The sequence below is a fragment of the Drosophila virilis genome, chromosome 2 (assembly GCF_030788295.1).
Source record: "Drosophila virilis strain 15010-1051.87 chromosome 2, Dvir_AGI_RSII-ME, whole genome shotgun sequence".
Classification (NCBI taxonomy): Eukaryota; Metazoa; Arthropoda; class Insecta; order Diptera; family Drosophilidae; genus Drosophila; species Drosophila virilis.
The window spans coordinates 32,948,047-32,964,766 of record NC_091544.1 but is presented as its reverse complement, the minus strand read 5'-3'; the positions used below and the strand labels follow the sequence as shown (position 1 = coordinate 32,964,766).

Below are 16,720 nucleotides of genomic sequence, written 5' to 3'. Positions count from 1 at the left end.
AAAATATCAACTTCTAACATAAATTCGGGTCAAAAACTTTAATTTAAACGAGTGCCAGTGTCGCCTACAATGTTGTTGTTGTTCATGGTTCATCTTCTTCTTTTTTGTTTGTTTTGCAACGTTTTGGTAAGCAGAGGCGGTAAGCAGAGGCGGTAGCAAAAAGCAGGCATCACGTATACGCACTGTAACCCAACAAACACAAAATACAAATAAATTAGATGCACTTATATCCAGCCAACGTCGACCCAGGGCCGAGGAGATTGTGACGCATGGGAAGGTTATTTGGGCAAGTTGGCAGCATTGCAAATGCAAGAAAGGAAATTTACTAATTTCAAAGTTTTGCACGCATTAACCTCGAAAATCTGCGCACAGGCAAATGCCGATTTCTACACAGATAAAGTGCTGCAGGGGTGGGGGGCAGGGTGGTAGGGGTTGAGACAAGAATGTCACACAACTTGAAGACACTTGCGATTGCAGGCAACAGACAGACACATTCGCCGCACGCACTTGTATTTGTGCAAATAATTTGGGTCACGATCTGCTCATGGCACGAACGGGCAGGCGGGCGGTCGGGCGGATGTGGTGCATGCGGCACTGGTCGAGAGCTGTCTGCATATTGGTTGGCTTGGTTGGCAAGCGAACAGCCGGCAGCGAATACGAGGGACAGCCGCTGCCGCTGCCGACGATGACAACGGCAAGTTAACGCGGCGTATACGTAACCTCAGAGCAGAGCCCGGGCTAAAGGCGGCTAAGAACAATAAAGACATGGGAGTGTGCGGCAAGTCGAGTTGAACTATTGTCAAGTTTTAACCTCGATATGCAGCCATGTCAGATTAGGCAACGCACACACCGAAGGATTTGCGCTGTTCCCCTTGGAATGCAGCACCGCTGGGCACAACAAAAATAAGCAAGAAATGCTGCAGCAGGCCAATGTCAGCAGAGGATGGGGGCATCAGTTTTGTAAACTATATGTGAGCGGCGATAGGAGTGTGAATGGAGGGACAGAACTTTCGCGTAATCATGCAGCGGCGACGATAGAAACGCATCTCGACGACGACCTCTTGAGTGCATAACAAGAAATGAAATTGTGTGACAAGGGAACTGAGTGGATATAACGAGAATGCCATGGGATAAAAGCAAAAAAATGTGACTAAAATATAGAACTCTCAATTGCAGCGGAGAAATTTAAAATATAAAAGACTTATAAGATTTTAATATAAACAAAGGAGTTATCTAACAGATCGATAAAATTATAAAATAAATATAAGCTAATAATCTAATCGTTTCTAGATGTCATTAACATATCCACTTTCAATTCTGAAGTTATTTACAATATTTGCTTACATATTTTACTTTGATAATCAAATTAAATTATATTCCCCATTGGTAGGTTTTTCAATTCTCGAATATGTCGAGAGAAAAATATTTTGAGAAAAACATCAAATGAAGTCTGCTTGATTTCTATTAATAATTCGACACACTTAAATCAATTTTCTAAGATGTCTTAGCTTCATATATTCAATTAAATTCCGCTTAAGTTTCGTGTGGAAATATTAAAAAATTAGAAGAGAATTTTCTAATTCCAGTAAAAAAAGATCTTACAGTAGTAAGATAGGCGCAAATGTTGTGATATATTAATTAAGTATTTCAATACTTTTATTTATATTCATTGCTGAATTTTCATTCATTTTGACCACTGTGCGTATGGCTGGCAGCGAATGAGGTTGCGGCTACTAAGAAGCGGGTGGTTGCAGTGGCGAGGTCAACTAGTGTGTGCCCGGCCCACAGCATTATTGTGGGCGTGGTTGTGTGCCCAAGTGCCCAAAAGAGCCGCAAGCGCACGACATATGCGTGTGTAAGTATGCTTGTGTGGGGTATGTGTGCATTTAGGTATTTCCATGTCAGCTGCAAATGCCACTCGTACAACGGCAGCCCGTTTGTCGTACAAGTTCAAAATCATGTCTCGTTGACTGGCTTTTCGGGCTGGGCCAGAGCTGGCCAGAAGAAGCAGCAGCAGAGCAGGCGAGCCTGAATTCTGTCATGAGGCAAATAGTTTTCTTAACGTATTTCTTGTAAAATTGTATGCATTTCTCCTCTTTTTTTTGTGCTGGGGAGGGGGGATTCTGATTCTATGCCAGCAAAATGCTTGCTTTTAGTCGGGGCTAACAAATTCATTTCACTTCATTTTATTTACATTTTGGTAGCTTGCAGAAATTTAGAAGAGTTTTCCTTTGGTAAGTCACAGCTGAAGCGTTCAAAGGGTCCCACAAAATATTAAGTATACGTTGAGTAGTTAGGTGAATGCTTGTGTGTGTGTGTGTGTGTGTGTGTGTGTACGTGTGTGTTTGATGAATAACTCTTTACGTGCAACAAATAGCATTAAGTAAACGGATCTATTGAGGGGCCAGCAAAATGTTATAGAAAACAAAAAGCAAATGAAGTGAGAGATTGGCCAGACCAAATAAAAAAGTTCAAATAAACTTGGCCAAACAACTCTCAACTTGTAATGCAGTTTCAATATACAAATCAATAAACACCCCAAGACCCCCTCTCTCCCGGCCGTTCAACTGAAACAAAGGCGTCTGTCTACTAGGCTCTGGCTAGGGTTGAGTATAAGTTCTTCGGCTCTACATCAACTGCACAGTGCAGCCGCAACAAGCAACCACAAGCTGGTCGTCTGCTTCGGAAAACTTGTTAGACGTTTTATTTTTAGTGATTTTCAGGCAAAGCGTAAGGTGCAACGGAAAAGCTGCAAGACCAGAATATAACCCAACAGTCTCAGTCTCATAGCCAAGAAAAAGTTAATGATGTCACTTGCACTTGCCGTAGGCAATCCACACAGAGCCACCAAAGTGCTGACTGATAAGGCCGAGTCGCAAACGAAGCTAGAACCTGAGGACTTCAGGCGAAATTCCCTTGCCGCACAACAGCCACAACTTTTTGGTCAAGACCGCAAACTGGCTTGCAACAAGGCAGTGCAAAACTAAAAAATACAAGGCTATTAAATTACCTATTGTACAGTCAAGAGAACCAAACATTTTGTAGATAAAAGCATGAGGAAAAGTAAGTATGTAAGTAAATACGTTTTTATAAGCAATCAGCTAAATAGTCCTTTTGTATGTCAACATGAAGGTGCTGAAGACAATTGAATGTCATCTTATCAGTTTAATTGAATATAGCTAAAAAATAATTCTTTAACTTAACTTTACTAATATAATAATAAACTATATATAAGACAGCTTTTCCAGTGTTTCCAGTGTTTCCTCCTATGTGCTGATGCTAAGATAAACAAGTAAAACGTTTGCGAATGCGATACAAAGAAGAACTGACAACTGAATGCTCTCCGCAGAGAATAAGCACAAGAGAGTAACAGTGTATATATGTAAGTATGTGCATACGTTTGCGTGTTCTTTAAATAATTTTCAAAAATAATAACACAGAGCTTACGGCTCGAAACAATTCCCTGCCTTTAGGTACGTGTCGTGAACTTCCTTTGGTGACCATTTTGTTCTAGCCTTTGTTTTATATTTTCAGAATTTAAAATAATAAAATTTAATTGAAAATATGACAAGTTTTAAGTATTTTCATAAAATAGATGTGGGCTAATTTTATCTACACCCAAGTAGGCATCTACTGCGTATAGTAAGTAAATCCAAAATTTGACCGAAGCTATTCGTGTTCAGGAACTGGGTCTCCCTTAAATGTTATTTTGAGTCAAACTATTTGTGAAAAGTAAATAGTAAAACTCGGTTTTTGGTTTCGCCATTTTTGGGCAAGGGTTGGTTCATGGTAAAATATAATTTGAATGTCAATTAGTTAATGCATGGGTAACAAAACATTTTAAGCTTTTTTTCTTAAACAAAGTTGAATAGAAAATCTCCTGATATTTTTATTTTAAGACTGTGGGTAAAAATTTCTAATTGCCAATGCGAAAACAATCACATTAGTCGAATTCAAGGCCATGCCCGGAGGGATTGGGCTATAATCGGGCGAAGCACTCAACAAAATTTCAAGCAATTAAATCTTTAAGTCTCGTTTAGAAACTGTTTTCGACTCTCTTGCGACTTTGCGTTTTGTTTTGTCCCCTCTTTTCCCAGTGTTGTGGGGCAGCGAACTAATTACAAAACGGATGCGCGCAGACCCCCATTGGGAAGGGGCGCAGCTCTTTGTTGAGGGTCCACAGCCAAGGGGACAGATAAATGCGACGGTCTGCGCCGCGAAAAGAGTATTTTGCATAATTGTTGACCCAGAAACTTGCAAGAAACCCGTAAAAAAATGGAGAAAAAGAGTAGCTAAAAATTTTTTTGCTTTTCTCCCTTTTTTTGTGTTGCAAGGATATTTTTTGCGCTCGTTTTTTGGGTGCCACCGCTGATTTGTAATTAGGAAACGGCCGCCAACTGTCGCCTTCGTTTTTCGGCTGCCGCAGCGAGTGCGACTGCGGCTCCAGCCACGCCCCATTTACACCCCAGTGGCTGCGGGGCATTAGCGAACGTTAAATACCCAAGTGCCATCTGTTGTACACAGCCCACACCTGCCCCGGCTCCTCCGGGCGCCCAGAGTGGCAGCTAAGATGTGGAGGTTGGTGGAGGCAGCCACCGAAATTAAACGAATGAGAAGCGCTAGAAGAAAAGTGTAAAGCAATGACGCCTCATTCCCAGCGGACATTTGAGCCAAGTAGTGCAAACGCAGCGACACTTTGCGGCTTTTAAAACCAGCGGGGAATAGGGGTAGACAACTGGAGAATTTCTCGTATATTTTGTGCTCGAAACACAACTGCAGCGAGTGAGAGATGGGAGGGATAGAGGGTGACCGGACTTAAGGGTATTCGAAAGTTGTGTGGCAAAAGTTTATTAAAAATTTCAAATTCAGTTTTAATATTTTTCTTTGACTTGTGCCCACTTCAAGCAATCTGGCGCCCATGGAAATGCACAAAATTGAAATTATTTCATGTCCGGTGTCACGCCATTTGGATCTTCCGTTTTTTTGGAACCCTTTTTTCTAAAATGTGGCCTGTTTGCAAACTTCAAATCCTTTGCCATTGATGCAGAACTTTTCTTTGCTTTGACGGAAATTCGTTATTTTATTTAGCGACCTACAGAGCATGTCCTTTGGCCTTGCTGATTTTACAGCCCGTGCGGTGCTGCATGTTTTTTCTGTTTGGGCTGTGGCAGCAGAAAAGGGCACATCATATTTGGGCCATTTTTGCATAATCTTTGGAAAGTCTCTTTTTGAGGCGCAGCACTTAAATGACAGATTTTCTTTATTGTTTTAGCTGATTTATGATGAACATTAAGAACATTTCTAAAAGAAAACTGACTTCATAAACGTGAGCTTTTTTTTTTATAGAATTTTTATACAATAGTTTATATTTTCTCTATATAGTTTATGTCATATTAAAAATGTTTGATCAATTTAAGCATTCCATCTATTTTCCTTTACATATAGATGATTATAGTAATTCCCTTGACTTTTTCTATGCAAAATTATTTAGGGTTGTTCCCAGCTTTAAGCTCATCCTCCACTTTATCCCGTTTCTATCCGCCTATTCATTTGCTAAAGCCGCAAAAACTCTTACCAAAATCACGGAAAACATCATTTTTTGTTGTTGTTGCTTAAATCGCTTTTGGGCTGATTTCCACAAAACGCAAATCTCTTTCAAACCGCACGGGCTTCATACAAAGGGCTCAACTAATGCTGACACCCAAAAGTTTTGCATTCAGGCACTGAAAATGGGGCTATTTGGCAAGGTGAGGCAGCTTTTCCGGCTTAGCTTTCCATAGGCATTAGTTCACCTGCTCTCGTGTATGTCCAGGTGGCTGCTTGAGGCGCGTTTCAATGCCTCACCTTGTGCGAGGCGTCTGAGCCCATAATAGGCGCCATAGTATGCATTCATGCACTAGATAAGCGTGGTAAGGGGAAGGAGGGGTGCACATGTTCTGGCTGCACACGGAAGTCAGATTTGCTATGAATGGCAATAATGCAATCAAAATGTGAATGCACTTTGCATTTCCTACTTGGTTTGACCCTGTTATGTGCACAGAAAAAAAAACTCCCCCTTGGGTCGTCCGGCCAAGCTGACACTCCTGAGCATTCCAGCTTGCAGCTTCCTTTTAGCCTGAATGTGCACTCATTAGTTGTCATTTAGAAAATTATGCGGCTTCTGTATGGCATATTAAGTACGGGCGCATCCTTCAGAGTGTGCTGCATAGCGATGCGTAAATGATTTAAATTACTCTCTGAGAATTTGGCGAGACAGCGCAGATGAATTTTAATTCTAAAATATTCTTAAAATTCTAATAGACAATGTATCCTGTCTACCGTACATGGACTGTATTTAACTAAGCACTCATTCTTTGTTTTTGCGAACCTATTCAATTTGTCAAAGGCTTCATTTTAGCGACCCCCCTAAACTTTTGTTATATTGGTTGTCCTTGCTTTGTAACAGCATTTAATTTAAACTTTTTAGTTCGCTTTCCTTTTATTGAATTTTTCAATCAAACTGCTTCAATTTCATTCTATCAGTGGGGTTAGCATACCATTCAATCAGATCAAATAAAAGTGAATGATTCAAATCGCAGCTACGAATACCCTTTAAAGTAATGTTCTCAATTGAAGGTGAACGGTTGCAGAATACAAGCTTGGCTAACATTGTTTGGAGTGCGAAATAAAATGTTGCCCGAGTGTTACACAGTTCATCTGAAAGTGCATATACCCCATTCTAGCTGGGGAAACACGGCGCTTCGCCCTGCTAATAGAAATTTGAAATGCATCCTTTTGACAATTTTCGACCTTGTTGCAGTGCATTGATTGCCCCACGTCCTTAACCAAAATAGTCGCATTGCGTTTTCAACCAGGACATTTATATGCATTTTATATAGTAAATACACACATACACACTCACACACGTACGTCTATTAGTTCTATGCGCACTTATGCATATGAGCATTTTTTACGAGTTTCCGGCAAGCCCTCAGTGTGAAATTGAAGAAAATAAACATCCCACAAATAAGTGCATATGTGTTCCGAACGGAAGAGTTGGGTCAAGGCTTAAAATTGCCCTGCATTTGAATGGAAGCTAGCTCGGAGCATTGAAAGGCAGTTGAAAAGTCAGTAAAGGAAAAAGATTGGCACAAAAATATCAAATAAAATAACTAAACTTTTCCTCTAACATTATTTTTTTACCAGAGTAGTTTTAATCAAAAAGAAAAAGTTATTTGCAGCCAATATATTTTTGTTGCTTTAAAAGTAACTGAAATCAATTTAATGAAAATAGCCTACTTAGCTAGCTAATTAAAAGAGACAAATTTAGCTAGAATAAAGATGAAGATGCGTGTCATGGAAAAGTAACAAATATTTTTTGAATTTCGTGAAATAACAAAGCATTGAATAGCGATTCAAATATTCTTATAAGCAACTGTCTCATCATAAAATAAATATCGATAGCTTGTCATCAATAACTGACAGTCACACAAAACATCTTCACAAAAATGATTGCTAAGTCATAGCAGGCAATAAATTAAGTGCTTTGGATATATTATTTTTGTTGTCGTTATAAGAGAATTTAAACTGTGATTCCATAAAGCCATAGAGAAACTGAACTGCCTGATCAAGCATATATATCCATTATATAATAAGTGAGTGTACCATGAAAAAGTGATGTGAGCAACGGAAGACTTACAAAAGGTTGATTAATTCCCAAGGTAAAAATGACTGAGAACTTACCCGATTTGGAGCTAGAGTCGACGTCGAGCACTTCCATAGCCTTGCCGTTTAAGCCTACGCTGGAGTGGCACATCCATGGGCTCTACGAGAACTTGGGCACCCATCCCGAGTCGGCCGATCAAAATGGCGATTCAATTGGCATACAAAACTATGATATTGGCGAATTTGTGACTCTGATCGACGTGGATTCAGCCACACAGCGTGGCATTTACAAGTCAATTTCGAATACAATTTGGGAGTTGCCCGCGAATAAGAACGGTCGTCTCATGAAGCTGGCCTGTACCATAGACATTGCCGACATAACGCGACGCTTGCTCACAAGTGCCGTCGAGAATTGTGATCCCGGCGTCAAAGTCGACGAGGAGTTCATATACGCGATTGCACACAAGCTGGCCCAGGCCATAGTCAATCCGCTCGAGGAGAATGGCGAGAGCATTGAGCCGGTCATCTTCAGCCTAGTGCCGGCCATAGCCATGCAGCGCGAGACCGGTCGGGTGATGGCCTACGCCGTTGGCCAGCTGGTGGCACGTGGCCTCAACAATGCCAAAATGACCATGGTCGTGCGCGGCTGCTCCCTAACCGTGCAGTCGCGCGAGATCATAATTGAGTCCATCTCACAATCTCTGCTGCCAGTCAATGAAACTTCAATTTAGGTTGTTCAATTATGGTTATTTGTTTTTGTTTATTTTTGCAGCAGAATCAGCAGGCGTTTGAATTATGTGTATCATATGGGTTGGCACATTTTCCGGAATTTATTTTTAAGCTCTTATGCAGCACAATGTTATTTTTATATTTTGTTGTCTTGAAGAATTCGGTTTGTTTTGCTCTTCACTTTATTTATGACTGAAATAAATATTTATAATTAAAAAGGCAGCTTACATGAATAAATAAGTTTAGAGGTCAAACCAAAACAAAAATATAAGAAAATAATATAAAAATAATTAAAAATAAATAAAAATAAATAAAAATAACTCTAAATTTATTGTAACTTATAACAACAATTTGGATCAATTAAATCTTACTAATAGTAGCGCTGCAAAAATAAATGGCTTTTGTTAGTTATTTAGATTATTATTTATTTAATTCAATAAATTTTCTCCGTTGAGAGTTTTCACATAGTTTATTTTCGTTTACATATAAGTACGTTGTTCTTGTTGTTTTTGTTGTTATTAGTTGGTACTTAACATTAGTTTCGCTATAACTGCATATGTATATGTATAATGTATATGTATGTTTAAAAATGTATCTTTGTATTATGCACTTGCTTTCAATATGGCATATGTAGACAGATAAATATAAGTATATATATATATATATATATATATATGTATATATTTACAATTAAGTAGTTTAACATTTTGCTAATGCACTGAAACGTATTCAGTTATCAGTTTAGTTAGTTTTATTTCTATTTTCCATTTGCCTTGCTTCGATTACTTTGCGTTTTTACGATTATTAAGGGTTTAGTTTAAATAAGTAACTGCGACCAGGCTGGGTCACGCTTTAATTAGTTTTATGAAAAAACACTTAAAGACTTAGAAATGTATTTTGATTTCGTTTTATAGTATTATATCGCTATTCATACGACTATCGACTTACGGGCTAAAATTCATGGCTCAACATTAAAACGTTTGTTGGATTAAATAGTTTAACTATATGTGGGAATTAAAGGGGGTTGGGGGCTTAATAAAGCAGATTGCTGTTCGAAATAAAAAACACGGACGGGTTAAAAGTTTTAAACTTGTTTGCTGCAGCTCAAAGACGGCTGACCGCAGAGACCGCAAACATTTGATGCGTGATTATTTGCCGAGAGAAAAAAAGAATAAAAGGAAAAGGAAATTGTGTGGCGCCACAGGCTGTTGACCACAGTGTTGTTGCCTCATTTAGTCGCAGCTGCTTGTGGTTGGATTTTATTAATGACCGACAGGTCACTCATACGCCCCGTGACGCCCATATACATATGCACATACACGTACACACACACACACACACACACGTGTGTATATGTGCATTTATTTATATTGAAAATAATTAATGTACATTCGATTATTTGGACTTTAAGTTCTGGCACAGCGACTAATTGCAATTAAGCACTTTTTGTTTTGTCTGCGTATAAACTTTTTGGCTTTTTTGCATTTGGCTCTCGTTTTGGTACTCAACTTAATTGCAATTGCTGCGCTCTGAAAAAAATCCAATTGAAAGACAACGCTTACGACTTTTTTGTTTGTATTAAACTGGGTAATTTTATGGCTTTCTGTTGTCGCAATTAAATTGTTATTACATTTTCGTATATTATTATAAATTTTTTTTGTCTATGCCTTGACTCTCATAATTATCAAATGGCGTTGAGTGTATAAAGAAATATGAATTTATGCAACTCGTCTGCTTTTGCACAATGAACTTTTTACTCAATTAACTTTGCGAGTTGTTTTTTCGTGACCTTTTAAATGCAATTTGAATACTCTGCGCATAAATCTTCGTGTGCCATATATGCGTATGTATGTATGATATTTTAAATATGCTTTTATATGTGTATAATCAATTAATTTACATGCTAGTTTTACATTCCACAATACAGTTGTATATACAGTTGAACCTTAATGCTAACGAACAAATTGATGCGAGTCTCACAATCAATTATTTTGAAAATGTTATCTATTAAATTGTATATTCTTTGTTTATGTTAATTTTTGAGTTTTATTGCACGTTTGCAAAATATTGTAAGTATTTATGACCTGGCAAACAAAACATAAATTGAGTTGAGTTATGGAACAGAACACATGTAAATAACGTTGGATTTACGACAAAGCAAAGTTAAATGATATTTATAAAACATTAGGAATGCAGTTGCATTGTATGAAAAAGCATTTAAAATGCAGTATATTTCACTACAACTTTTTCTTAATAATTTTGCTGAACAGGTTTCAATCAATTCGAAAGTTTAGTTGAATATATTTGTGTCTAATAAAAATTCACTGTGTTTCAGTTGTCAAATTTTTCAATTGGAATGCAGCAAATTCTCTTTAAGACAAACAGCACAAAGGCCATTTGATGGCCTTTTGAATAATGCAGCGGGCCTCCCGCTCTCTGTTCCTCTTGGCCATACTCGTAAATATTTTGCAATGAAAATTCATTTCTGTTGTCCAACTGCATGGCCAAATATCAAATTTTATTTTTTATTCGATTGCAACTGGAGTCGTTGTCTGTCCACAAAGCCATGCACTGGCTGATAAGAATATCCGATGCAATTTCATATGATGTTGCGTAAATATTTACTTTTATGCATTTATGCAAACACACACATACACATAGACTCATATTTGCCAATACACAAAGACGACAACCGAATGTCACATCAGTTAAATATATATAAATGCATGCATGTAGGTATTATATTTTTGTCTTAGCTCTAAGGTTTTATGACTAGTTGCTTAGAGCTTGTAGTACTTACAATTTAGTTGCATTTTTTAACTTGTCAAACACTTTTTTTTTGTTTCGTTTCCTCTGCAGTTTTTCTGGGTCGTGTGTAATTTTTTTTATGCTTATTATATTAGTTAGCAGATAAAATCAACTAGCTTACAACATGCACTTTGTTTTAATATTTTTGTATGGCATAGTTTACTGCTGGATTTTGCATTTTATTTATTTATGATTTCTGTTGGCTGCACTTATTATTTTTGCTTCAAACCGTAGCTGCTGCTACTTTTCGTTTTAGCTTATATCGGTTGTTGTTTGCTTCCAGCCTCAACTTGTCATGTGCGATGTCCTGCCCCTATCAGAATAACGCTGAGGAGCAATGCCAGGATGCCCAGTGTGTACGCACGTGTGATGGGTGCGGATGACGTCACAGCCGATGCCGATGATTCCCCTAAAATGGTCATAATAACTCAATTTGTATATTTTTTATTTATTTTATTTTCATTAATTAATTTATTCGTATTGAAAGTTTTTATATATAAAACTATATGTTTGAATTTGAATTAAAAATTAAGTGTACTTTATAATAATAATTTAAATTGGAATGAGTTTTATTTTACATAATACGAAAAAATACCTGATTTCAGCTAACAAAAACATTTTACAAGATTTGCCATCTCGTAGTCTTTGAAATATATTTATTTAACGTAAACATATTTATCAAGCAGGACTTACCATTTATAATGTTGAGCGTTACCGTCGCACTGGGACTGTTTGACGGGCTACAAGTGTAATTGCCAGTGTCACGCTTCTTGGCCGACTCGATGATTAATGAGCCGATCTGAAATGAGCCGAAATAGAAATGCAAATTTTTAAATATAATGTAGAAAAACTCGCTACTTATCGCCAAGGCTGAAAACTTGAATGAAAGAACTGAAAGAAAATAAGAGAAGAAATACAAACAGCTATGAAAATGGCAAGTTTGAGCCACGTTTATGATAAGTTTTGTTCTCACACGTTGGCTAAATATTTAACGAGAGCGCGGCGTCACGTTGTCAAAAGGGCAGCTCTAATTTTCAGCTATTCACAAAATTTGCCTTGAATGGCATTTTGGGCGTGGCAGGAATGTGACATAAATGCGACTTGTATGAAATAATATTGTAATTTTGCTCGAACGCACGACAGACACGGAGACGACGCCAGGGACATGGGCACGGGACGGAAACGTCGAGCAGCAATTTGAAATCAAGTGTAATTAAATTAAAATCAACAAGGGAACAATTGGCAGAACTCACCGTGCTCTGACCCTCACCGCTGGCCTCTGGCAGATTCGGATCCAATTGCGTACGATGGCGACGCGAATCCGCAGCCAGTTGCTCGGCTCCATGGTACCACATGATGAACGTTGGCGGCTCCAAGGCGCCGCGCACAATGCAGCGTAAGACCACATTGCTGCCGGCTTTGACATAGCGATCCGGTTCGCCGAGTATTTCGGTGCGAGGAACTGTAACGAAGCAAGCCAAGGCAAACGCCATGATGAGCAGTCTGATGCTGATGATGATGTTCATTATGAGTGAAGCCCAATGGAAAATTCGGCTCGTGTCTGTGTGAAATTGTGACATAGGCGTTAATCTATTGAATTAACAGCTGCTAGTCACGTCGCGCACGTAAATCTGCGCACCTATTCCTTGGCGTTTGGGGGTGGGGCAAATCTACTTTTCAATTTTTCACTTACTGATTCCAGCAGCTCCCCCACGCACACACACAGGCACGCACACACGCACACTGGCTACACGCACGTGCATAACAAACTATGCCTCAGTCAGTTACAAGCTGCAAGTTGTGTCAAAATGCGAGTTCGTATGCTATAAAAAATCCATAGACAAAAGTTCAAATTGCTGGCTACATACATTTGCACATCACACGAGCTGTTGCCGCTGGACCCTGCTCCCTGCCCCTGCCGCAGGCTGGCCAACGGCGACGTGCGCTTACGAATTCGACAAAATCACGTATACGTCGGGTTTTCAATGTTGTTAGACATACAAAACTGTGCAAAATGAATGCGCTGAGAATTTGCACAAAATTCTGTATGCTCGCATGTGTGTGTGTGTGTGTATGTGTCTCTCTCTGTGTGTGCGGGCTCTTTGCTTTTGGTTTGACACCAAACTGTGTCAGCTTGTCAAAATCATCGTGTTGTGCATGTTAGTTTTCCAGTTGCTTGACTTTTAGTTGCGCGCCGCAGCTAAAAGCGTATGCAATATTATTAGCTAGCGTCCCTTAACCCCAAGTCTCAGTCCCAGACCCAATACCAGTCCCAGACCCAGTTCATTCTGTACATTTGTTCTCCGGCCGTTTTGAGTTTTTGCATAAAGTAAAATGTACTGCATGCATTCTCAAAATTGAGTGGATAATGTATCTAATTCTAGATGTTTAGCCCTTTCAAAAACTGTTTACTTTACAAGAAAAGGCGCAGTTTTGACAAAGTCTTTCTAGGCATAGAACGGAATTAAACCGAATTTTCTTTCCCATATCCATAATTTACTTGGAAATATCTTAACATATTTTTGCTGATTCTTCTAGAAGTATACAAAATGATATTCTTATATAAAAATTTTCTAAAATGTCATTAAACATGGAAAAAATAATTTCATCAAAATATGCAAGGCGTATTACACGATACGATCGCAAGGCAATTAGAAAATAATTATTATCAAAACACAAAAGGATTCTTAATGTAGTATTAGCTTAGAGAACAAGCCGTGATAACAATGTTCTTGTGAAAATAGTCCAAATGAAAATCGTTTTAGTTTTAAACAGGTTATGGAAATATAAAGATGGTGTGGCGATAAAGCGGGAACCACGAAACCGCAAGCGCAGATAAAATAAAAGAAACTTTCAAAGGCGGTAAACACAATTTCAGCGAGTCCCCAACTGAACAAAGGGCGCAAATTGGGAAGGAGAACTACACTATAGGGCGGGGCATGGCCTGGTATATAGTGTAAAGCGAATTACACTAACTTAAATTAATTGGGTTTATGGCAAAATGCTTTTAGGGAAATTAGTTAAGTTTGAAATGTGCAGCCCATCCGGGTGCAGAGGCTGCTGCGTTTGGCCGTAAACATTACTGCTAAATTGTCACTTTCGATGGCGAGATAAAAACCGAAAGCAACAGAAAAACAGAAAAAAAGAAACGCGCAGCACCAGGACACAAAAAATTGGCTTTGGCTATACAAGATTAGCAGCAAATTAAATAAGCAGACGAACAGAGCCAAATCCTGTAAATGAATGAGAATCACAAAAAACTAAGGGAGGGGGAGATGCTGGTGGGGGGTGGGTTGGGGCAGCAGAAGCTGGAAACCCAACGAGATGAGCAGAAAACAAATCTCATAAAACCAAATCTAGTTTGTCGTTCAATGATGCAGAAAAAATATATTCATTCAATGCCAATGAGTGTGTGTGGGTGTTCGGCTAAATGCGAGTGTACATTAACGCACAATGGGCCAAAATTGAAATTTGTGCGTCAAAAGATTAAAGATACGAGTTTTTGGACAAAAATGAATATACAGAAAACTAATTAATTAAATATTTAATCACTGATCGACGCCAAAGCATGCCATAGGTATTAAATATTTTAATTATAGAGATGTTTTTACCCTAAAAAATTAAATTCATTATTGCGCTGTCAGTCCCCGAGCTGTAGTTGGCCATTGTGCGAGCAAAACATCAAGTAAATGAGCCAAAACCAAAGAAACTGACATTTTAACCAAAAGGAAAAAAAATTCACTCACACACTCACGTGCACAGAGATATACACTCACACATACACACTCGCATTGGCATAACAAATTGACCGAAAACTACGATCCCATTACCCCAACGAGCCAATGGCCAAGAGGGCTCAGAAATCAAGCATCAGGCCAAAAGCAAACGGAGCCCAGCATAAAATACATTGGCAATTGGGCAGCCACTGCTAGAGAGTGGGTAGTAGAAGGGAACGGGCGGAGGGGAGAGGGATCGACTCAAATCGACAACATGCAAAGGGAGTTTTAGTCGTTTGCACAGACAAAACGATGCAATAAATACAAATTACATGGCAAGGCATAAAATCAAAAAATCCGAGAGCGATAGACAGAGAGAGAGAGAGAGAGAGAGGTACGAGAAAAAGCGCACAGAATAAAGGAGAAGGCAGCAAAGGAGCAATGGGGCATACAGGGAACTAGGGAACTAGGTGCTGCCGATAATGGTTATGGCAGCCGAGTGGGAAAACACACAACCCAAGCAAAAAAGGAGTCCCAGCTTCCAACCAGACAAAGCCAACTTGGACCACGAGTTGCCGGCGCTGTGCCAAATGACTGCAAATAATGGTTCGCTGTGCCGGTTGCTGGCCAAGAAAGCAGCTTCCACAAATAGCAAAAGGCTAAAGGCTAGAGACCCCTCTTCCGCACCAGAACCCAATCCGGTGGCAGCAACCAAATTCTATTGTATTCGGCACTCGGTTTTGGGCACGCATCGAAATCCTTTATGCGTTCAACTTGTCGTTAGATTAACGCAAAATGTGGCCGCGCATACATAATTTACACCATCCCGCTCTCCCTCGTCCACCATGCCACGCCCTTTGTGCCTGCCCGTCAAGCCTTGTCGAGCATTTGGCACGAGGTGCCCATTCGCAGGCATACCTGTTGGGCGCCGCTGTCACATTACAGTGGCGTCCCGCTGTTAGTCACGCTGCCGCTGGATTGTTACACACGCACACACACGCGCGCATACAGCCTTTGGAGCAAGTGCTTAGCATACAAATTAGCTGAACCGGAAATGCGAAAATCACTTTTGGCAGCGCATTATCGAGTCTGCGCTCTTCCTGCAGCCTTATGTTATTTTTTTTATGTTACGTTTTTTCTCTTTATCTCGGTCTATAAAAGTTTAAGTGTTTTGTGTGTAACTACATTCAATTTAGCTATCAGTGTGGATCTAAGCGTGATATTTTTATAGCTAAAATTGCTGGCCGATTCTTGGCAAATAAATAAAATATACTACATAAAATGTAGATCTTATATAAAAATAAAGAAGCAATTTAAAAATATACTCCTTGCACAATAATTTCTGGGTTAGCACTTGCTAATAAAAAGCCATATTCTAGTACATAATGCAACGTTTTATTTATACTTACTTATGTTATATCATTGTTATACCCGTGCAGAGGGTATTATAATTTTGTCGTATAATGTGTAAAGCATAGAAGGAGACATCTCCGACCCCATAAAGTCTATATATATTTTTGATCAGCATCAACAGCCGAGTCGATATAGCCATGTCCGTCTGTCTGTTTCTATGCAAAATAGTCTTCCAGTTTTAAAACTATCTTTATAAAACTTTGCAGACGTCCCTCTTTCTGTTGCATATAGCGTTATTAATTTATTTTACCTTACTCCTCATAGGCATATTAAGATCGGACCACTATATCATATATCTACCATAGAAACGATCGGTAGAAAATTTGAATTAAAAACCTTTTTTGTTTATCTTGATTAAGTTCGGCATTAACTATTTTCCCTGTGCTTCTTAGATACGGGCAAAGCATATA

General features: G+C 39.0%; 2 protein-coding genes across 2 annotated transcripts in view; one reads left to right on the top strand and one right to left on the bottom strand.

The window, feature by feature from the left end:
* Window positions 1–7,477: 7,477 nt before the first annotated feature.
* On the top strand, window positions 7,478–8,595 carry LOC6633198 (uncharacterized). Its single transcript, XM_002056649.4, has 2 exons — window positions 7,478–7,634; window positions 7,701–8,595. The coding sequence occupies exon 2, from the start codon at window positions 7,707–7,709 to the stop codon at window positions 8,373–8,375; it is 669 nt and encodes a 222-aa protein (XP_002056685.1). The 5' UTR covers window positions 7,478–7,634; window positions 7,701–7,706; the 3' UTR covers window positions 8,376–8,595.
* Window positions 8,596–8,799: 204 nt separating this feature from the next.
* The window catches only part of dpr11 (defective proboscis extension response 11), an 80,722-nt gene continuing 72,801 nt past the window's right edge, over window positions 8,800–16,720 (bottom strand). Inside the window, exons 6-8 of the mRNA XM_032433923.2 lie at window positions 12,435–12,643; window positions 11,875–11,980; window positions 8,800–11,590 (exon numbers count right to left, since the gene is read on the bottom strand). Coding sequence (XP_032289814.1) covers window positions 11,475–11,590; window positions 11,875–11,980; window positions 12,435–12,643 — 431 coding nt within the window. The 3' untranslated portion in view covers window positions 8,800–11,474. The remainder of the gene's footprint in view (window positions 11,591–11,874; window positions 11,981–12,434; window positions 12,644–16,720) is intronic.

Excerpts from the sequence above, each read along its gene's own strand:
- LOC6633198 (XM_002056649.4), top strand. The coding sequence starts at position 7,707 with ATGACTGAGAACTTACCCGATTTGGAGCTAGAGTCGACGTCGAGCACT.